The sequence below is a fragment of the Myxine glutinosa genome, chromosome 9, assembly GCF_964187855.1.
Source record: "Myxine glutinosa chromosome 9, kmMyxGlut1.1, whole genome shotgun sequence".
Taxonomy (NCBI): domain Eukaryota; kingdom Metazoa; phylum Chordata; class Myxini; order Myxiniformes; family Myxinidae; genus Myxine; species Myxine glutinosa.
Genome location: NC_136269.1, coordinates 102,720,888 through 102,744,791, shown reverse-complemented (window position 1 = coordinate 102,744,791; position 23,904 = coordinate 102,720,888). Strand labels below are relative to the sequence as shown.

General features: G+C 43.2%; 1 protein-coding gene across 1 annotated transcript in view; it reads right to left on the bottom strand.

Moving 5' to 3' along the window:
* LOC137435727 (intermembrane lipid transfer protein VPS13C) overlaps positions 1-23,904 on the bottom strand; it is a 124,935-nt gene that overhangs the window by 23,781 nt on the left and 77,250 nt on the right. The window contains exons 24-34 of the mRNA XM_078785117.1: positions 17,254-17,507; positions 17,000-17,147; positions 16,759-16,902; positions 15,588-15,669; positions 15,233-15,302; positions 15,026-15,140; positions 8,868-8,984; positions 5,864-6,006; positions 5,157-5,238; positions 4,942-5,055; positions 1,821-1,896 (exon numbers count right to left, since the gene is read on the bottom strand). Of these exons, the coding sequence (XP_078641243.1) occupies positions 1,821-1,896; positions 4,942-5,055; positions 5,157-5,238; positions 5,864-6,006; positions 8,868-8,984; positions 15,026-15,140; positions 15,233-15,302; positions 15,588-15,669; positions 16,759-16,902; positions 17,000-17,147; positions 17,254-17,507 (1,345 nt within the window). The remainder of the gene's footprint in view (positions 1-1,820; positions 1,897-4,941; positions 5,056-5,156; positions 5,239-5,863; positions 6,007-8,867; positions 8,985-15,025; positions 15,141-15,232; positions 15,303-15,587; positions 15,670-16,758; positions 16,903-16,999; positions 17,148-17,253; positions 17,508-23,904) is intronic.

Genomic DNA, 23,904 nt, shown 5'->3' with positions numbered 1-23,904 from the left:
CTCAATCCTGGAAGTGGCACCAAGTGAATGTCAGCAAGTTCATCCGTAGAAGACTTATTGAAAACCAAAGATGGCAAATTATTGGGATGAACAATGCTGAGATTTCCAACAGTGGAATTGGACGTCAACTTTGTTTTGATTGAACTGTTATCAGCAAGTTGATCAGCAAGCCAACGAGGTCAAATACGGGCCTCTATTTGGATGACCCAGCATGACCTGCAGCAGAGATCATGCAACACTAATCAGGCTTGTCAGATATATTCATGTTTACACAAGCACGGTGTTGTGGCATGAATGGAATCTCCCTCGGAGGTTTTCTATGACAACTGTCCAGAGTCGGCTTCGTACTGCAGGTCATGTTACTTTATTATCAAAAACGACCTGACCTGCCTGTGCTTCAATCACCCCCAAAGTGCAGTCTTGATCCCGGAAATAGTTGTCGTTTTAACTGCTCGAAGTTTAAGCTTGAAGGATGATACGGTATTCTGTATTATCTTACGATGATAGATGTTAAGTTTAAATTGCATAATTATAAACGTACTGGTATCACAGCCATGTGTTAGAATTTCATTTTATTTTAGATTCAAAATAAAAGTTCAGTTTTACTTACCATGAAACAGCCTCGATGATCGGCGCAAGATTTACACCGCAAAGTATACACAAAGAATTAAGTTAAGCACCCCTACACAACGAATTAAGGTAAGCACCCCCTAATATATATTCTTTGTGTATATGTATACATTGGCATATATTCTAAGGTATGTGAGATCAAATAATGATTGGTATGACATTAGCAATTATCCATTGATGAAATTGAGTGATCAAAGTGAAAAAAAGTGATTGGTTGAGTCAGTGATCCGATCACGTGGGTCCTACACACGTTATTGATGCAAAGATCGCTAGAGGTCTTCTCAGAACAATGACTGTACGTTAGAAAACATAAACGTCATCCACACTGTCCGTGATGGACCTATAGCTCCATACTTAAATTGAGGTGAAAATATGCCTAAAATTCCCAAAAAATTTCACCTTAAATTATTCAGAATAAAATATTGAAAACGGCATGATTGTTATGTTTTTATGTGACCATAATATCACTTCTCCAGAAAATATAGCAATATCATGGGTATATTACACTGTTTTGACGACAACAAACTTGTAATGTGCGAGGTTGTACAAAAACGGGGGGGGTGCTTAACTTAATTCTTTGTGTATACAAGGGAGAGAGTTACACATTAATCATGTGCAGACGAAAGGAATCATGAGACTTAAAACGGAACAATAGATATATAATTAAATAATCACTCACGGTTCCCGATCAAAAATAAATGATAAAATAATTATGTAAGAAAAGAAGCAACCCCACTCCCCATGTCTTATCCCATCTATCATCTTCTTCCCCCATCTCTCTCTCTCTTCCCTGTGCGGAGAGTTTATGATCATCTCTGTGAACAAGGCTTTTTCCTTAAACAGAATATACTAACAATATTAACCTGAGATCCCTCCCCATAAGTGAAAAGGGATAATCAATGAAGTTCTAAGTACGTCTGTGGGCGGAAAAAGAAATTTTGGGCCTGCGAAAAACCGCGAATACGTGAGACACAAGGTGTCCGTGAATGTAAAATGGGGTCGCATTTTATCAACTGCGAATAAGCGAAACCCGTGGATGTGGAGGTCCATTTATACTAGTATAAATAACCATTCCGCTGAGATGCAGAAAAGCATGGAAAAAAACCTCCACTGCAACAATATGCAAGTAATAGCAATGGGAATTTCAAATTTTAAATTGTCCTCTTCCCAGACAACCAAACTAAACTCACCCACAGCATGGCCAAAGAAACTTTTCACTCCAATTGCCATTCCCTCTGCAAACTCCTCTGGACCTTGAATGGCTCCCTGGAGGGATTTCAGGAAAAATCAAAGAATCATAAGCACTTTCAACAACACTTAACAAAACATTAGCAGGTGTAATGACAAAACAGACACCACAAGAGTATGGGGAATTACTCAAATTTAAAATCTCACTTGCATTTTAAGCAAGGCATGCAAATGACAGATTATACACAAACACTTTGATTCCTTGCTCGGGATCATTCCCACTCAGAGGTGAGGAACTGCCACACTAGACTGGCACATAAAAGGGCCTTGACTTACACAGTCTGTTAACACTAACACAAACACACTAACACACACACACACACACACACACACACACACACACACACACACACACACACACACACACACACACACACACACACACACACACACACACACACACACACACACACCACCCCCATCCTGCAACCACCTTCTTTTAGGTGCAACCACCTTCTTTTAGGTCTCACACCCTCTACCGTTTGTTCTGTCCCACCCAAGTTTCACCATCATGCAAACCTTCAACCATGAGCATACCTCTGGTGAAATTCCCAGAATCCAGGCTCACTTGCGAACCCACGTTCGTTAGTTTATCTTTTCTTCCAGCAATAGAACAAACTTCTTTAGTCTGTTCAATCTCATTCTTCCCTACAGGGCTTCAGGATAGCTGTTCTCCTCCTCTTCATGGCATCCCCCATTCCAAGCTAAGATATTTTATACCCACATTCACCTTACCTAACTAACCCAACCCCTTTACTGGCAAGCTTATCATCCCCCCTTCCTCTCAGTTAATTCCCTTGCTCATGTCTAAATATGGCCCTACTGCCTCACCACTAGTACTTTGCATTTTAAAAATATGCATCAACAACAAGAAAAAAATAGATATCTGCGATAACAAAGCACCAAGGGTAATGTAAACCATGGGCAAAGCACCAGGGGTAAAGCACCATGGGTAATTCCGTATGACATCCACTACAACAAAACAACAACAACGGGCATTTTAAGGCCATTTTCCCTGCTATAGCGGGGATTAGCCTTGCGGTCCCCATGACAATCTTCTCCATTTTGCCATATTTTCTGCATCTCTCCTTGTTAACCCCCTTGCCCACATTTCTTCTTCCACCATCTTTAGCCAAGTCTTTCTCGGTCTTCCCCGTCCTCTACTTCCTTCTACATTCATTTCCATCACTCTTCTCAACCAGTCACTTTCATCCTTCCTCAAGGTATGACATCCACTGATGGCCATTATTCTTTTTGGACCACCATATGACCTTGACCTTCAACATTTTCAGATAGAGTATACATTACGTAAATGTGTCTCCATCTATAGTCTATACAATACATCCATAAAACTCAACATCGTTAAAATCGGAGGAAAAGTATTCAAGTTATGATCAAAAACGTGTTTTTTGTTCATTAGGTCACAATACAAAAAAAGTGGGTCAAGGACACAAATCAAATATCAGGTGAACAACTTCAGGGCAGGTCCACCAATGTGATGCAAGAACATCTTGGAAGGCCAAGCAGTCTTTGGGACTCTGCATTGGCAAAATTGAGCGATGACAAAAACAAATTATTTTATTCAGACCACCATTTGACCTGGAGTTTTAACCCATAGGGGTCTGATGTAAATTAGCCTAAATGTGCCTTGCTCGAGGCTATCTAAAGAGGGCAATTTCATTCAGATCAGACAAATCTTAGTCGAGTTATGGTAAAACGTTAAAATGTCTATAATTAGATCGTGACCTTAAAATTAGGTCAAGGCAAAAAAGTCAGAGCACATACTTTATATTTGCATTGATGATGCAAAATGTCATTCCAAAAGTCCCAGTTGACTCTGAGATAGCTCTGGCATTGGCAGAAAAGAAAGGGAAGAAAAAAAACCTAAGTGGTGGTTTCATACTCTGAGGGGGGAATAAACACTCCATTAACAGTTGGGTACAATTAACAATTTGGGGCCCTAATTATAGAAACAAATCCTACAACAGTAATACGCCTTTCTCTATCCTATAGAGGGGGAGGCTTAATAACAGGAGAGCTGTAAATGATATTTTGACATTTCTGTACAGATTGTAAAAGATTGATATCGCTACAAAGTCAATACACAAAACAAGTACAGATACATTCAAAGTACACCGCCCTCATGCCAAATAAATAAATAACATCCTCCAGCACGCCATTGCCAGGGCGCCTTAGGCACCCGGCGATTCCGCCATGCAGTGCACAGAGACAGTATTGGGAGGGAGAGGTGTACAATAATTGATTGATTAATTGCATAATTAAAATCAATAAATAGCAATCGTAAAATAATTTCTTAATAAATTGGCTAATAACATACCTCAACCACCAGTGTTTCATTTGAAGCTGTAACTTTTTGAAAATTAATAAAACAAGTCATTAATCGATTTTTTTTTTTAATAATCAATAAAGAATTCATCTATTAATCAATAAATCAAAAATATCCTTTATAGCCACATTACTTGGTCACTGTCATGTCCAAATATCAGCTTTCTAGCTCAAAATGTGCCTGAGATATTGCCCAGACGAGAAAGGAAATAAATAAGTACTTAATGAATAGATAATAATTAAATAATTAAGTAATTAATTAATTAATTGATTAAACAAAAAATACAGTTTTTGGTAAAGTACTTGCTCACTATTGTGCCAAAATTTCAGCTTCCTAGCTCAAAGGATGGCTGAGATATCGCCCGGACGAACAAACAAGAAAGCAAGAAACCGGAGTGAAAACTGAGTACTCCCTTTCAGCGCGTCATCGCCGGGCCATTGGTGCCCGGCAATGACGTCATGCAGATCCTGGAAATGGCATAGGAAAGGAGCGGTGTACAATATACAATACTACTCATCAAGAACAACAGGGTATTGAAAACCATGATTCACAAAAAAGCAATTTCAACAGTCAAAATAGTTATGTATGAGAGTTGTATTTTTTCATCTTACTTGGTACATTTCAATTTTTTATTTGTTGACTACAGTAATTTTAAAATTCGTAAATGTGTAACAGTCACACCATCTCATGCAAGCTGCAATTGCTCAAAAATTTACCTGATAAGGCTCATAAAAGAGAGACTCGACACCTTGTGAAAGGCCTCGCAGGAGTCCGAAAGGATTACCCAGCACGTCCAGGCCCAAAACCACCACATAAAGCTGCTGCAGAAACTGCCGGCATCCACATATCATCAATGAGTTCATTTGGTGAAAATGGCACAACCACCATGAACAGCAAGTTAATTAACACCGCAACCGCAAATAATAAATACCTGGTTTGAGTAATGCTTGATTGCTGCCCACAAAAGCTCTTTTTCAGTATAGAATTGGTATTTAACTTCAAAGCAAGCCATCCTGTGAAAGAAACACATCCAGAGATACATGTCCAAAGACGGTAACTATTACAATAAGAAAAAAGAACATCTTATCTACGCTCAAGTCAGTAAAGATTAATCGATGCTCAGGTGGCTCATGAATGTTTAAACATTCAATGATCATCTGCCATACAGATAATATGAGGAAGTGACCAAATGAGGCACGGTAGCTAGACCTGTGCTCGCCCCATCATGAGACTTTGGCCAAGGCACTGGCACAATTGCCTAGTCTTCTGAAAGACAGATCTTGTCATGGACAGTGGAAACTACAGACAAGACAGAGCTTAATGCTTTGTCCAAAGCACAAAGTGCTCCACGCTGCAAAGTATTTTGCTGGTTCAGTTGGATCAGATTCTGGTGGCAGTCGAACCCAGGAACAAACATTTATGAAATAAGTGAAATTTTATAAATTAAATATTAGTCGTTATATTTACGTACAAAAGCTCATGGAAGAGCAAACTAAATGTTGGCAACTATGGATCCTCGCAATTAAATAATGATTTGTAATTATAATGCATGACAAAAATTACACGACAATGGAAGCCATAATAATCACATTATAAGTGCTGCCAAAACATCTTCAAAAAAGGTTTCACAAATCGTACTTGAAAACCAGGTCTTGAGAGTCTGCAAGTGTGGCGCCAAGGTTCTGGAGCAGGAGGTTAAGGGACTCCAGTGGAATCACCTCGTGTTCTTGTTGGTTTCCCTCATTCTCTCCTGTTGAGCTCAGTGACAAGCTCAGGTGCAGCTGTGGAAAAGGTAATTTCCTTTAAAAGGCTTTTCCAAAATGCTCTTTATAGAGTGAAACCGATGAATTTGTAACCTCTCAAAATGACTAGAACCAATCCAATTGATTCTCACTCTACATCTATCTATAATTCCAGTAATCTCTGTGTGTATGTGTGTGTGTTTGTCTGTGACCGCTGTTTCTCGCCAACCACGGGTCCGATATACTTGAAACTTGCCAGGTATATTGCTGGGGACCTGAGGATGTGCCTTTTCAAGGTTTCATATTAATCGGAGAAGTAGTTACCGAGCTATGGCGATTTATTTACCAAACTAATCACAGAACAGGTTGCGGGGTAGGCCAGCCAATCACAGAACACGTTGTTGCGTAGGCGTGGCCGATGTGAGAGCGCGTGCGCCATTACGGATAGTAATTCAATTAAAATTGCCAGATATATTGCTGGGGACCTGAGGATGTGCCTTTTCAAGGTTTCATATTAATCGGAGAAGTAGTTACCGAGCTATGGTCACCGTACTCGCAAGCCGTTCGCTTTGGCTTTGCGAATGGACCAAACCATTTCATGTAAATAGAGGGGGGGGGGGGGGGGGGATATAATTTTAGATATATATATAGTACGGGCACGCCCTAGTCCTTAAAATGCATGAAATGTTCTCTGGAGCTACAAATGTATAAATCTCAGTTGATTTCTCTTGGGGAAATGTTTTAGGCATTGGCACCATTTCTGGCCCATGATTGGCTGTATGGGAGTTGTGTCTGTGTGAAGCCTTTTCTTTAATTTTTATACAATTCCATACCACTAGGCCAATTGCCCCCAACATTTGCTGTACCACATCTATCTATAATTCCAGTAATCTCTGTGTGTATGTGTGTGTGTTTGTCTGTGACCGCTGTTTCTCGACAACCACGGGTCCGATATACTTGAAACTTGCCAGGTATATTGCTGGGGACCCGAGGATGTGCCTTTTCAAGGTTTGAAATTAATCGGACAAGTGGTTCCCAAGATATGGTCACCGTACTCGCAAGCCGTTCGCTTTGGCTTTGCGAATGGACCAAACCATTTCATGTAAATAGAGGGGGGGGGGGGTTCTACCGTACTCGCAAGCCGTTCGCTTTGGCTTTGCGAATGGACCAAACCATTTCATGTAAATAGAGGGGGGGGGGGGGGGGGTTCTGTGGTCGTTACTGCCACGTGGTTTCAAAGTTTTTTTTTGTTGTTGTTGTTTGCACGCATGTTTTTTTGCACCCACGTACGGGCACGCCCTAGTTATTGTAATACGTGGTAGGACAACGGAATAAAAAAATTGCATTTAGTAATCAGACCAATGTTAAAAGCAAAAATAATAACGCCCCTCGGCAGGGAGAAGGTTGGCTTACACCTCGGCTGTTCCGCATTGCGTTCAAAGGTGAATGCTTTGTTGGAAAATCGAACCAATTGCATTTAAGTATTTATGTATTTATGTTCCATATGCGGAATTGGAAGTTAACATTGAAAGTGTCCACAGTCACCACAGAACTACACAGTGTAAGTAGTCGTCACATGATTCTGTACAACCTCAAACAGGCAAATGAGGCCATTTGGCCCATCATTGCCATGGTGAACTCCCGGGTTAATTTTTCCAACAGCTTTAAACATAAATCTTCCAGATGGTTTACAAAAGTCTAAATAACCTGCTCTTGATCGGGTGACCGAGTTGTTTCTTATTTTATCAACTGATTGGATCTTTACAGTTCAGTCATTCTGATTCATTCATTAATCAAATTATATATTTGCTTGAAAGTTCATATATTAATAAACCTCAAAATTTGATATACCGTAATTATGTCGCCAAATAGACGAAGTATAATTCCTCGACTGTTAGGAAAAAAGGTTCATATTTACAGGTTTAAGGGCACGGACATTGACAGTAATATACGGTGGTTTCCACCAGGGCAAAACAGTCATCACCCAAGCAACAACAGATGCGAGTGAAGTTGATTACAGCGACTGAAAAATCCAATTCACATTACTATATCAATCTATACTCAATTCAAGTTATGGACAATTACAACATTCTAGAATCACAAAGAGCTTGACATTTTCAGTAAACTAACAAGTTGCCTGTGCCCGCAAGGGATTCTGAACAGGGTAGGGATGCAGGTGGCAAAAATGCATATGGCGTCTTCTGTCATCAAGCCGGCAAGCTGGGAGAAACAATTCACATTTATTGTCACATCTACAACAACAACAACAGGCATTTTAAGGCCATTTTCCCTGCTAGAGCGGGGGTTAGCCTTGCGGTCCCCATGACAATCTTCTCCATTTTGCCCTATTTTCTGCATCTCCCCTTGTTAACCCCCTTGCCCGCATTTCTTCTTCCACAATCTTTAACCAAGTCTTTCTCGGTCTTCCCCATCCTCTACTTCCTTCTACATTCATTTCCATCACTCTTCTCAACCAGTCACTTTCATCCTTCCTCAACACATGACCAAACCATCTCAACCTGTTTCTCTTCACAGCATCAATCACAGGCTCTATTCCCATCATCTTTCGCAATTCATCATTTGTCTTCCTCTCTCTCAACGATACTCCACACATCCACCGAACCATTCGCATTTCTACCCTTTCCAGCCTTCGTTGCTGCTCTACGTTCATTACCCATCTGATGTCACATCTGATGCAATTTAAATGCTCTAATGTCGGTGAGATGCTCTATTTGAAACTGTTTGTTCGATATATGTAGCTTTTTGATGCCAAGGGTCTGTAATAAAAATTTGTATTGGTGTCAAAGCCAGTGAACAATTATTGCAAATGAATAGTAGGATAATTACATCTGTTCAATCAAAAATAAAAGAGGGAAATGCTTAATTTACGAGGAGTTTACCTTTAATGGAGAGAAATGTAAAAACTCGAGGTAGAGCAAGGTTGAAGTAGTATCTTGGAAAGACTGATTGGGTAGATCTGAGCTAACCAGCTGCAAGTCCTCATGGAACTTCTCAATCTGAGGGAGAATGATAAAGCACAAAAATCGAATTTTCCTTTACTTGCACAGAGCGAATTTAGGGGTTACAACAATACCACGACAAACTGACATTTTCTTTTGTATTCCTGCTTTGAGAAGTTAATAATCCTCAAACTTTCATAAAGCTGTGTTTAACTAGTCCTGAAGTATAGGGAAGCAGCATGGATGCAAAATATGGGTTTGGTCAGGGGGCTGAATGAAAATTTAACAGTATTTATACAATACAAGTTATCATGCAGCGCCCTCCATAAGTATTGGAACAGTGAAATCAAATTTGTTATTATTTCTATACATTCAATAAATTTGGATTCGAGATCAAAAGATGAATACGGTGTAAGAGTACAGAAGGTCGGCTTTTATTTCTTGGCATTTCTATGTACATATGTTTTACCATTGTATAACGATAGCACTTTTTATGTTCCTAACATAAAACCGGAGTGAAAAATGGGTAAGCAAAAGTATTGGAACAGATTTTTTTTTTTTTTTTTTTTTTGTATACAAGGTCGAGGCTCGTGAAAGAGCGAACATTAATCACACAGAAAGACAAACCGACACATAAAACATATAACATAGGGAGCGGTAGACAAGATGGGGAGAGAGGGGGAAGGACACAAACACAACATTTGAGAGCAGGGACCGAGAGACATGGAGACATCGAGAGATCTGAGAGAGGGCGAGGGCTTTAGGGGGGGGGGGGGGGGCGTGGGAAGGGGGCGGTGGGAGAGGTATAAAACATATGGACACTGCCAGGACTTCCAGGAAAGAAGTTGGAATTTCAAACAAGGTGGATCTGGGGTGAATTAGCGGGGGTAGAAAAGATCAAGGTTTTGGATGGGGGAAGATAAGAGATGGTGGTGAACCGCTGTTTTAAAGACCTGGAGGGAGGAGTGGGATTGAAGGGAGTGAGGGAGTTTGTTCCAGAGGCGGGAGAAAAGAGGAATGAAAGAGTGAAGGTGAGCAGAGAGCCGAGATTTCGGCAGTTTAACCATCAGAGGGTTGCTGGCAGATCTTGTGCGACCTGTAGGAATATTTGGGGGACAGAGCACAGAGAGAGCTGGGGGTGCAAGGCCGGAGAGGAGTCGGTAGAAGACAGAAAGACCACCTACCTGCCTGCGGTGAGTGAGTGAAAGGCCCTCAGAGATAGCTTCATCGCGGGAGATTCCAATAATTCTGAAAGCTTTGGTTTCAACAGCGTGAAGCCGAGCTAGGTGTGAGGCAGGAGCACCGGCCCATAGGGGAGAACAGTATTCCATTGAGCTGCGGATGAAAGCCTTGTATGTGGTGAGGAGCTCAGGTGTGCCGAGGAAGGACTTCGCACGACGGAGGATGCCCAGTCGGCGACTGGCTTTGGAGGCCAGCTTGGAAATGTGGTTTTCCCAAGAAAGATCATGGCAGATAGTGAGACCCAAAATCTTGAGCGACAGAACTTCTTGGAGAGGATTGTTGAGAAAGTAGATGGGAGGGTTGTCCAGTCGATCTTTTCGGAGAGACATAGTAAGAGTGTGAGATTTGTCGGGATTGAAAGACATGTTCCACTTGTTTGACCAGTCTGTGATTTTGTCCAGGTCTTCAGAGAGTGAGGAGGCAGCAGACTGCCGATCTGAGGGAAGAGGAATGGAGCGGCAGAGAGTGGAGTCATCAGCAAAGAGATAGAGAGGATTTTCGAGAGAGTCAGAGAGATCATTGATGAAGACCAGAAAAAGCACGGGGCCCAGAACACTGCCTTGGGGAACTCCAGCCTGAACAGGAAGATGAGATGAGAGAAACCCATTCAGGGCCACACGTTGACGACGACTAGAGAGGAAGTCCGCCAGCCATGCGTGGAGATTTCCATGGATACCAAAGGAGGAGAGTTTGGTGAGCAGAGCGGGGTGCCAGACCGTGTCGAAGGCACGTGATATGTCGAGGGAGACAGCTCTAATTTCCTGCTTGGCATTGAGGACCTCCATCCATTGTTGAGACAGCAGAAGCAGCATGTCCAGAGTAGAGTGACCTGGTCTGAAACCAAATTGATGATCAGAGATCAAGCCATTGGAGAAGAGGAAAGATTTCATATCCGAAGCAATGATGGATTCCATGACTTTGCTGATAATTGGGAGAAGGCTGATTGGTCTGTAGTTGCTAGGATCTGTTTTTGCACCTTTTTTGTGCAAAGCGGTGATGTTGGCTGATTTCCAAGCAGATGGCAGTTGACCTTGAGCAAAAGAGAGGGTGAAGAGAACAGAGAGAGGGTGAGATAGAGCAGCAGAGCAGGATTTTAGGACCCGTGGGCTGATGCCGTCGGGTCCAGTTGCAGAATCAGAGTCGAGGGTTGACAGAAACTTTTCCACCTTGTCAGGAGGAAAGGACACGGAGTCCAGGAGCAGCAGGGTACGACTGGGTATGGTGGGTACAGAGAGGGATGGGTTTGGGACACAAGATTTAGAGGCAAACACAGAGTTGAGGCATTCAGCTTTTTCACGTGCGGAGTCAGCTGTGTAGCCGTTTGAGGTAAGGGAGGGGATGGAGGGGGAACAAACACCAGAAACGGATTTGACCAGACGCCACCAGGATTTGGAAGAGGGAGACAGATAAGAGAGTTCGGTCTTGAGAACGGAGAGATATTGTTTCCTGGCTCTCCTGAGGGTGGACACACACTTGTTTCGGGCTTTGTGAAAGGAAATGAGATTTCCTTCCGTTGGATTTGCTTTCCAGGAGACGAAGGCAAGTTGTTTCTGGGCAACAGCCTCACCACAAGATTCCGTGTACCATGGACGGGAGGAAGGGTAAGACAACTGAAGAGTTGAACTTGAGTTTGAACTTAAGAGTTTGAACTTAAAGTAAATTAAAGTAGTATAATAGTTCGTATTTGTTTGCATGTCCCTGGCATGCAATAACTACATCGAGTCTGTGACCCCCAATGACAACACCAAACTCTTGGTATCTTCCTTTGAGATGCTCTGCCAAGTCTTTACTGCAGTCATTTACAGTTGTTGTTTGTTTTAGCGGGTTTCTGACTTTAGTCTTCTCTTTAGGAAGTGAAATGCATGCTCCACTTCCCCCCCCCCCCCCCCCGCCCCACAGCCCCCTGATGAACTCCTTGGTCACGTTGACAGTGTGTTTTCGTCATTATCTTGCTGCATGGTGAAGCGCCGCACAATGAGTTTGGAGGCATTTTCTTGTACATACGCATTCCAAATTCATTCTGCTGCTGCCATCATTAGTTCCATCATCGATATATACGAGTGAGCCAGTTCCAGAGGCAAGCCCAAGCCATGACACCAACTCCACCATGTTTCACAGATGAGGTAGTAAGCTTTAGATCACATGCAGTTCCTTCCTTTCTCCACACTTTCCACTCTCCATCACTTTGGTAAAGGTTTATGTTGGTCTCATTTGTCCATAAAACTTTGCTCCAGAATTCTGCTGATCACCTTTGTACTTCTTGGCAAATTCTAATTATGACCTAACTCTTTTTGGTGCTGATGAGAAGTTTGCATCTTGTGGTGTAGCCTTTGTAATTCTGCTGTCGAAGTCTTCTGCGAACAGTAGATTGTGATACTTTCACCCCTGCATTCTGGAGGTTGTTGGTGATGTTACTGACAGTTGTTTTCCTTGGCCGACCTGGCCGTTGTCTATTGTTCAGTATACTAGTGGTTTATTTCTTTTTCAAGATATTACAAATTGTTCCATTTGCTATGCTCAATTTTTGGGCTATGGTTCTACAGACTTGGCATTTAATATGGAATATTTGTTTTTTCTTGACTTGGGTTTACTTTCTGAACTCAGTATATCAATCTGGTGAGATTATTTTACCCTTTGGTGATGTCTTTGTTGAAAGAACCATGTCACTGATTGTCTTTCGCAGCAAGAAGTCAATAACAGGATTATATCACAGGTGGTGTGACAAAAGGTAAGGACAGGTACATTTGACGATTGGCTTCACAATCGGGTATATAAGGGTTGTTGCGTTCTGTATTAGTGGAAAACAACTGCTGCACGTCTACAAAAGTTATTGCCGCTTCCTCTGGAGATGGTCCGTCAACTTGACAATGCTGTTTGTCATGGAGTGGTGGCTTTACGAAATTCTGGCATGAAACAGTGCGCTATTGCTCGGCAGTATGGCATCACTCAAGGTCAGGTGTCAAAGATCCTGAAACGAAATGCTCAGAGGGGTGTCCCTCCTCCAATACCGAGGCCAGGACGTCCACGCAGAACCACAAGGAGAGATGATTGCCAGCTGCACCGGTTAGTCCGCAATGGCCGTACCAAGTCAGCTAATCGGCTTAGGGCTGAGTGGCAGCAACTGACAAATGTGCCTGTATCCAGAAGGCTAGTCAACCAACGACTGGTTCAAGCAGGCTATCGTGCCAGGCGTCCCCTGAGCAAGCCACGCCTGACCAGACAACACAGTCAGCGCCAATTGCAGTGGGCCAGAGAGCACCGTCAATGTAGACTTTCCAGCCAGGACACTGGAATCACATGACCTTCAGTGACGAGTCTAGATTTCTGGTCTATCGTCAAGATGGCCATGTCTGAGTGTGCAGACAAGTGCATGAAGCCCACAACGAAATTGTATAGTGCCAAGAGTCCAAGCTGGAGGTGGTGGGGTGACCGTTTGGGCTGCTTTTCATGCAGGGGGCAAAACTGACCTGGTTGTTCTGAATGGAAACCTGAACCAGTTCAAGTACAGGGCCATTCTGGAAGACACATTGCTTCCATTTGTTCGTGCAGCCTTTCGAGGAAACTTTGTCTTCCAAGATGACGATGCACGGCCTCATCGTGCTCGCATGATCCAACACTTTCTTGCTGACCATGGTGTAGAGCATATGGAGTGGCCTGCCATGTCCCCGGATATGAATCCGATAGAGAACTTGTGGGCAGAATTAACGTGTCAAATCGACAACTTAGACCAGCAGCCTGCCTCTGTGTGTGACTTGCAGCAGACTATTGTCACTGCATGGCAAGCGATTCCTGTCCAAACCTTGGCAAATCTCGTGAACAGCATGCCTCGACGTGTACGTGCTCTCCTGAATGCTCGTGGGGGTTACACGAAGTGCTGAATTGTAATTTTACTGTCCGTAATCCCAGTCATAATTTAGCTTTTGTTTTTGTTGAAAAAACATTTGGCTAATGTGCAAAATAAAGAGATACTTCTGGAAAACGTACAGAAGTTTAACACAGTACTGTCCGTGAATTGAGTTCGATATCAGTTTACATCACTTTCAAGGATCAATTTATTTGCTTTGAAATGTCAAATGTGGTTTTTGTTTCTTTTAAAGGTCACATTAACAAAATCTAGAATAATTTCAACATAATTCCAATGAACTTTTGGTTCTAAGTCATCTTGAAAAGTAAGTTCACCCCCACAAAAAAATATTCCATATTAAATGCCAAGTCTGTAATTGAATTATTCTCTACTTTCCAGCTTGCAAATTGCTAGCTTTTCTTTCAGACAGTTCTCTGATCTTCATGTTGGGTTATGCCTAGTCACTCCAAGGACAGACTCCCAAGGCAAAAGCAAAGGCGAAAACCAAGACGAGACAATCGCAGCACTTTTATGTTGAACAATCAATGCAACAACAAAACACCTGTTAGTCATCTGTTCCAATATTTATGCTTACCTAAAATGGGGGGGGGGGGGGGGGGGGGACTGAATGTCTAAACGGTTATTGTTCTACAATGTAAAACATATATATACATATAAATACCAAGAAATAAAAGCCGACCTTCTGTACTCTTGCATCGTATTCTTCTTTTGATCTCGAATCCAAATTTCTTGAGTATATATCAATAATAACAAATTTGACTTCATTGTTCCAATATCAATGGAGGGTACTGCATATCACGATAATCCTTGAAACATTCAGGATGATCAATACAGCAAATCCAAATTTATTTAAAAATTAATGGAAAAAAGTTTGAATAGAAGGGAAAGAGATAAGAACATCGCCAAGATAGCTGCATTTGTGTGCCCAAGTAAACAAATCGCTCACAGACAGATTTTGTAAAGTGGTCATAGACCGACAAGATGGGAACACCTTTTGCTGTGGACTCAAGGTGCTGGAGCTTGTGGTGTAAATTGTCTGAAGAAAAGCATTTAAAAACCTTGCATCAAGCTGCACTCCCATTTCCTGTATCAATACCTTGAGATACCTGCAAAATAGATGCAAACAAAAGTTGAAAGGATGGAGACCTTCATTATGATCTGGAGTCACATTCTGATGGGTGGGAGTGGTGGGGCAAACCTGATTTGCATGATGGGGCTGTGTTCATTGCACTTCACGACAGCACTCATGTCCACAAATGACTTAGGAACTGAAACAAAAAGGTGGGTACAAAGGTAAGTATGGAACCAACTTCCTCAGTCTTTTCAATCTCATTCTTCCCTGATCTCAGATAGTCCTCCCTCGATACCCATGATCTTTTTACTTTCAACCCTCCACAAGCCAACCTCTTTCCATGTAATAAAGTGAAAAACACACCTTTGAAGGGTTCATTCGACCTCAATTTATGAAAAGTGCATAGTGAAAAGCAATACAGAAGCATTCACAAGATTTGAATCATAGTGAGTGAGTTTTGTGAATGAAAGTAACAACACACCCGAATCAAGGGCAATAGACTTGGGAGGTGCAAGTGGATTGAAAACGGTGGAGAAAATGGCTCCAGGGAGCTGGTTATCAACCTTTAAAGTGTCAAAAACAAGTAAAACGTTTTCATGCGTCAGAACACTCAAACAATGCATGGCAACTCATATATTGTGGGTCAATCAAATGATATATGGCATTAAAAAATTGGGAATATGAAAGGATATGCAACAAAACCTACAAGACACCAGTTACATAGAGTGTATGGAAAAATAGCAGATTTTCTGAATTGCTTCACTCGACCAATGCCTTTCTCCTCACCTCGTTTTAAGCCTCACCTCTTTTCCTCTGTCTACCACTCCTCGTAAATTCCTCCACACTCCCTTCCCTCCATTATCCAATCACATATTTATATTTCTTTAGTTTTTATGCAATTTTACTGGCCTCTAATCCCAGTACCAACATAAGTAAACATTACAAACTTCATCACCACAGAAAGGTGATGAAATGGTATTGATTTTGATAAGATAGGACCAACAAACAACAGCACTTCCATGATGGAATGCTGTCGGAAGTGTCTCACCAGAATGCGGTGACGTTATCCAGCATGGCAAATGTTTCGATAAAAGTAGACTTTCGACCAGGCCGAATGGGATAAATAGAGGAGTTGCAAGTAAATTTGTATGGCTTGAGCAGAATTGTAAGACTGTCTTATTATGCCCATGATGTTTGCTCACAATGTCCGAGCAATGGGAGAGAAGAAAGGAAACAAAAAATACATCCAGGCACAGTCCATATATAGTAATAAGGGATATAAATCATACTACAGCATATACAATTATAGAAGTGTCTGTTTGTTTGTTTGTTTGTTTGATTTCAATGTATTTCTAAACCACTGGACAGAGTGAATTGAAAATTGGGGGTTGTACTCTGGAGGTGTAATGAGGGTTTTAGGTGAATATATTTTTTGTTTAATACCCCCAAGGGTTCATGGTGGTGTGGTGGATACAAATTTTCTCCATGTGAATGTGTATTGTATAGCGCCACCTGGTGGAAGCCTATATTACAAGTTATAAATCCTAAAAGTGGGGGACTTGACAGACAGGGTCTTTGCTAGTCGCGAAAAATAGAACAGTACATGGCTTTCCTTCCTGAACGACATATAAATATTCTCCAACATGTCATACCTGCAACCTGAACAACTTCACTTCGAGGCTGCGTTGGTGGCTCCAGGCTTGATAAATCATGCTGAAGGCTGGTATGAAACTACGTCGCACTGGGCAGGAATATGGACGCAAACAGCGGCCTACACCATCTGTGCTCAATTCAAACTGCTCACAACATAAATAATATATGTATTACTTACTGAATGCACATAGAGCGAAAACACAAGCAACAACCATCACAAAGTAAGTAGTTGTACAGCACCTCAAAACCGGAGCCAGCAGAGAAGCGCTTCATGCCTTTAGAAATTTTATCTCCAGTTGGGCGTTTGTATTCCTTCTCTAACTGATCGGAAAGATTCAGCTTTAAGGGCTTCCAGCGATGTCGTTTTTCTTCCCAGATGATTCCAGAACTGAAGCCATGTTGAATTGACCAACAAGAAATGATATTAGAGATGTCAGAAATTAACGATTTAAATATAAAAGTAACAAATAAAAACACTAACCCTAACACTGTACCTGGTGAAAGAGAGGAAAGCAATCTCTTGCTTCATGTTGGAATTGATAAGGGACACAGTCATTTCATTGAGCGCTACGTCTATTTTCTGCAGGAATTCGCCCTCACTACCAGCCCCGAGGCCCAAGCCCTGGTCTCGTGCACGTGCCACCACAGCTACATCAGATGTCAGCACAAACACCCGCTGCATGCCATCAAGGAAGCAAGCCCAGCGCAAGGGTGCTTGAACATCCACTGGGAGCACTCCATCACCATTCTGTGACATGGGACACCGAGAAAAACAAGCCTCGTGTTGAGTATTCACTATACAGGTTAAAAAAAAAAAAAATTAAAAAATGCTTTTTGTAACACAAACAAAATCTTTTTGAAGTAATCCTCCAGCTTGGAGTTGAATGCATCCAGTATTGAGCTTTCGCTTAAGTAAAGTGACTTGAATAAATGGCAAATAGAATGTAGGCTGATCAGATTTCTAGAAATGGTTATTGGTAAGTTGGCAATTGTGCATTGTCCATTCATTTGGCTTTGCTAACATTTTAAGCTTCTCCAAAACAGATGGTGAGCTTCTCAAGACGTATCAATATGTATCCCCAAGATCTCATTTTAAATGGGTCAGAGTGGAATAGGGGAATATGTTTAATGGTTATTATTGTATTACGAAGAATGGGATTTTGATTTAAATTTGTTATAAACTTCCTTTGTGAATCACACTGGAGGTGTACGAAAAATGGCCAAGCACAGGTGAACTGCAGACCCAATGGGACATTATAGTTAGTGGTAGTTTAACCAAGGTCATTAACATGGACGGCTGGACGCCCTTTGCTCAAGCCAATGTGTTATTTTATTTTCTCAATTTAATTCGCCTATTTTTACTCAAAACAGTCAAATCGTCCTTTTGATAATGATGTTTGAATAAAACTGATGATGGATCGACATTTATAACCTTTGCCATTATGGAACTCGAGAATCACAAATGCTTTTTTAGGTTTTTCGCCGAAATAACCTCAGCGTGGATCCTGGTGTTTGGCCATCCGTTAACATTTGACCAAAACATCTCACAAACTACCCGACCGATATGGATCAAATTTGGCACGATGCTCCAGGACAGCAAGGTCTCATAGGGTTGTGCTCCCCATCCGGATGCGCCCCCAATAAAGAGGGTGAAAGGGGGTTTTGCCCCAATTGTTGGTATTTCATTCAAAAATCTTAGAAACTGCCAGACAGATCCAGAACAAACTCGCATTGAGGCATCATGACAATGTGCCTTAGTGGTGCTCCACATGGCCGTATCTCCCCAGGAAAGGGGGACGGGGGCCATGGGCTCCCCCACCCCCACCCCCCCCCCCAATCACTCATATTCACCAAAATATATTTTCCTTACAAACTACATGACCGATATGGACCAAATCTAATACAATACATCAGAACAGTAAGGTCTCATGTGGTTGCCCTCCCCATCCGGATCCACTCATACAAAAAGGCTGAAATGGGGGGGGGGGGTAATTCAGGTAATTTACCTGAATGCACATAGAGCGAAATCGGTAAATTCAGGTAATTTATCTTCTCAGAAACCATGGAGAAATGTCCATCCGTTCCCTGGAGGGATATTTTCAATATCGCACAATGGCAAATACAAGTTTACTCATAAGCTTCTCAACCCTCTGATCTTCATCTATGATTTCTCTGACTCGCTGGAAAATCCTCTATCTATTTGCTGATGAATCCACCCTCTGTCGTGACATCCTTCATCTTGTAGACAGGCAGGCTGCAGCCTCTTCCCTCTATTCAGGCCTTGGAAAATATCACAAGGTGGTCAAACACTTGGAATGTCTTTCAACCCTGACAAATCACTCTCTCATACACACACTGTCTGTCTGTCTCTGTCTCTGTCTCTGTCTCTGTCTCTCCAAAAGGACTGTCTGGAAAATCACCCTATCTACTTTGTTAATAATCCTCTTGAGGAGGTTCAATCATTCAATCTCCTGGGTCCAACTATCAACCATGATCTTTCTTGGACAAACTACTGGGCACCCTTCGTCATACAAAGTCTTTCATTGGCACACCTGAACTCCCATCCACATACAAGACTTTCATCCACAGCTTGGAGTACTGCTCTCCCCTCTGGGCTGGCTCCCCTGCCTCACATCTTGCTCAGTTTGACACCAGGGAAACCAAGGCCTTTAAGATTATTGGAATCTCCCGAGATGACACCGAGTCTATGGGCCTATCACTTCGGCATCACAGACAGGTGGGGTGGACACTTTTCTACCACCTCCTTTCTGGTCTTGCACCCTTTGCTCTGTGTTTTGTCCCTCCCCCCCATCATCTATCTCCCCCATCTTCCCCTCACCCTGCAACCCCCTCCCAATCTCTCCTCCTTCCAAATTTCCAGATTTCCCTCCTCAGAGTTCCCTTCTGTATCTATCTTGTCCACCCAATGCATCCTCTCCTGCACCCATTCCTGCCTATGCCCATTGTTTGTCCGCCTCCTCCTGTCTTGGCTTTCGGCTCTGCTGTTGGTGTTTCCCCCCTCTCTCTTTGCTGTTCCTTTTGTCCAGTTGCATCCTGGTCCATTCAGTGTATGAGTACTAGCTCTTCCTCGAGTACTGGCGTATGAGTACTAGCTTCAACTATGTATACAAATAAATAAATAAATAAACCCTTCACAAGTGTCAAAATACACCACTTAGCAAAAAGTAGAATGTAATCAACCTATGCAATTAGCCTCATGGAAATAGCCATTAAAGCAATGATACTGTTACGTGTTACGGGTTCAGTGTGTGCGCGGCCTCGAGGAGAGTTTCTTGGACACACTTCCCCGCTGATGACCCTGAAGCTGACGAGCCGCACATAATTCAGCGGCACGAACCACAGCCGCCATCTGAGATGCTTAGTTTAGATGGGTCCATGGTCCAAATCCACCTTTACTTTCCTAGCAAATTCATCATCCCAGATCAGGACGATGTTTCCCAACGCCCCACTGCTGTCAATCAAGAACAGTCGAGCGGATACCACAAGTGGGACGTTGGCTAATCTCTGACCACAACGAAACGGCAGGGCAGAAATTGTGCCATGTGGTGTGACAAATCCCATTTCATTTTGTTTTGAACAGGTGGAAGGGTTTGTGCATAAATGTGCCATGTAAAAAATTTGGGCTGTTAGGATATTCAGCTCTCAAGAAGTCTCATCCCATTGCAAAGTGAAATTTCCTGCTTTCAAATATTTACATCTGACAATCGGATAGGTTGGAAAATGGTTTATAGAGCTCTAGCAAAGGCACACATTTACAAGCTTACAGTGGTACAAGAGAAAATATCCTTCCCATAAGTATATAAGCCCTCATAGCCAGTCAATTTATGATTCTACACACGCAGCCGCCTTAAGCATTCTGGGGGGAAAAACAAGATAAGGAAGAGTGAGAGTGAGAGTGGGAGTGAGATAGACAGAAACAGAGAGACAGGGAGACAGAGAGCCAGAGAGACAGAGAGAGACAAAGAGAGAGAGAGAGAGAGAGAGAGAGAGAGAGAGAGAGAGACACAAAGAGAGAGAGTGAGAGACAAAGAGAGAGAGTGAGAGACAAAGAGAGAGAGTGAGAGACAAAGAGAGAGAGTGAGAGACAAAGAGAGAGAGAGTGAGAGAGAGAGAGTGAGAGACAAAGAGAGAGAGTGAGAGACAAAGAGAGAGAGTGAGAGACAAAGAGAGAGAGTGAGAGACAAAGAGAGAGAGAGTGAGAGACAGAGAGAGAGTGAGAGAGAGAGTGAGAGACAAAGAGAGAGAGTGAGAGACAAAGAGAGAGAGTGAGAGACAAAGAGAGAGAGTGAGAGACAAAGAGAGAGAGTGAGAGACAAAGAGAGAGAGTGAGAGACAAAGAGAGAGAGAGAGAGAGAGAGAGAGAGAGAGAGAGAGAGAGAGAGAGAGAGAGAGAGAGAGTGAGAGACAAAGAGAGAGAGTGAGAGACAAAGAGAGAGAGTGAGAGACAAAGAGAGAGAGTGAGAGACAAAGAGAGAGAGTGAGAGACAAAGAGAGAGAGTGAGAGACAAAGAGAGAGAGTGAGAGACAAGAGAGAGAGAGAGAGAGAGAGAGAGAGAGAGAGAGAGAGAGAGAGAGACAAAGAGAGAGAGTGAGAGACAAAGAGAGAGAGAGTGAGAGACAAAGAGAGAGAGTGAGAGACAAAGAGAGAGAGTGAGAGACAAAGAGAGAGAGTGAGAGACAAAGAGAGAGAGTGAGAGAGAGAGAGTGAGAGACAAAGAGAGAGAGTGAGAGACAAAGAGAGAGAGTGAGAGACAAAGAGAGAGAGAGTGAGAGACAAAGAGAGAGAGTGAGAGAGAGAGTGAGAGACAAAGAGAGAGAGTGAGAGACAAAGAGAGAGAGTGAGAGACAAAGAGAGAGAGTGAGAGACAAAGAGAGAGAGTGAGAGACAAAGAGAGAGAGTGAGAGACAAAGAGAGAGAGTGAGAGACAAAGAGAGAGAGTGAGAGACAAAGAGAGAGAGTGAGAGACAAAGGTAGAGAGTGAGAGACAAAGAGAGAGAGTGAGAGACAAAGAGAGAGAGTGAGAGACAAAGAGAGAGAGTGAGAGACAAAGAGAGAGAGTGAGAGACAAAGAGAGAGAGTGAGAGACAAAGAGAGAGAGTGAGAGACAAAGAGAGAGAGTGAGAGACAAAGAGAGAGAGTGAGAGACAAAGAGAGAGAGTGAGAGACAAAGAGAGAGAGTGAGAGACAAAGAGAGAGAGTGAGAGACAAAGAGAGAGAGTGAGAGACAAAGAGAGAGAGTGAGAGACAAAGAGACAAAGAGAGAGAGTGAGAGTGAGAGTGAGAGTGAGAGTGAGAGTGAGAGTGAGAGAGAGAGAGAGAGAGAGAGAGAGAGAGAGAGAGAGAGAGAGAGAGAGAGAGAAGGCAGGGCGTGTTGGTGGCCGTTCGCTCATTCGATGCAAGCCAGCCGGCTTACGTTGGTCCCAATGTGAAAAGTGCGAGGGGAGAAAGAATAGGAGGATAGAGGATGCGGTGCACAGTCAGGAGAGTTGCTGGTGAATGCTTGTAATGCTTCAGAGGAAAGCGTGACACATGCGAATAAGTAACCCTGCCCTGAAGAGGACGAGGGGTTAATCAGTGGTACTCGCGAGTGTTCAAAGTGAACAAATTAGAAGTAGGGAAAGCCAAATACAGAAAGTGTAAGTAAGTCAGTGTATTAGCCTGGCATGTCCAGGGAAGCTCCACTGGTTTGGTACAATGGTTCAGCTCTCCGTTGCCCCACATCACCAGCCTGTTTGTCCCGCAGGTTCACCCACGCAGGTTCCAGGGGCGGATCTAGGATTTCCAATAAGGGGGGGCGCAACTGATTAGGGCGAAGCAATAACGCGAGGGCCGTAGGCCCGAAGCCTGTAGCGGAGGGTCTGGGGGTCCTCTCCCAGGAAAATTTGAAAATTATACTGCTCTAGATGCGTTTTCCTGCAAGCTGGGGAGAAATATTCATGCCTCAATTTTAGGCATTTTATCCCCGTATCTTTTGATTTTGGGGATTGATTTTGAAAAACGGGATTCGAAATTAAACGGAAAACATGCACAGTGAGATAGAAAAAGTACTTGTGTAAGTGATAAAACAGAAAGATTTATTTAGCAGAAGTGCTCAGTCATGAGGGTTTATGAATGATTATCCAGAGCATCACATTATGGAAATAATGAATCCACAGTCACTGAAATCCTCAACCCATGGAACAACACAATCGGACCAGTTTTAAAATCACCACTGATTCATCAAATCAAATGCGTCCTTGTCGCAACTGTCTAGTTTTATTTTACTTTTCACCGAGTGGATTTACGAAGAGCATCCTCGGTGTATATCTATTGGTGTATGCGTCAATGATTTTGTTGCAGTCAAGTTGGATATCACGATGGATGTAGAGCAGGACAAGGGCGTTAAAGCGATCCTTTTAAAAATTAAAATAAGGGGGGGGGGGCGTGCCATTGCGCCCCCCTCTAAATCCGCCTCTGGGTTCACCCACGCAGGTTCACCCACGCAGGTTCAGCCACGCAGGTTCAGCCACGCAGGTTCAGCCACGCAGGTTCACCCACGCAGGTTCACCCACGCAGGTTCACCCACGCAGGTTCACCCACGCAGGTTCACCCAGGCAGGTTCAGCCACGCAGGTTCAGCCACGCAGGTTCACCCACGCAGGTTCACCCAGGCAGGTTCACCCACGCAGGTTCAGCCACGCAGGTTCACCCACGCAGGTTCACCCAGGCAGGTTCACCCACGCAGGTTCAGCCACGCAGGTTCAGCCACGCAGGTTCACCCACGCAGGTTCACCCACGCAGGTTCAGCCACGCAGGTTCAGCCACGCAGGTTCAGCCACGCAGGTTCACCCACGCAGGTTCACCCACGCAGGTTCACCCACGCAGGTTCACCCACGCAGGTTCACCCAGGCAGGTTCACCCAGACAGGTTCACCCACGCAGGTTCACCCACGCAGGTTCACCCAGGCAGGTTCACCCAGACAGGTTCACCCACGCAGGTTCAGCCACGCAGTTTCACCCACGCAGATTCAGCCACGACTTCAATCTCACCCAGACGCGCACAAGGCCAAGCCTTTGAATTATCCGGGCTTATATTGTCCCTCGAAGAAGCAGGGCTCAGAGACCAATCACCATCCAGCTGCACTG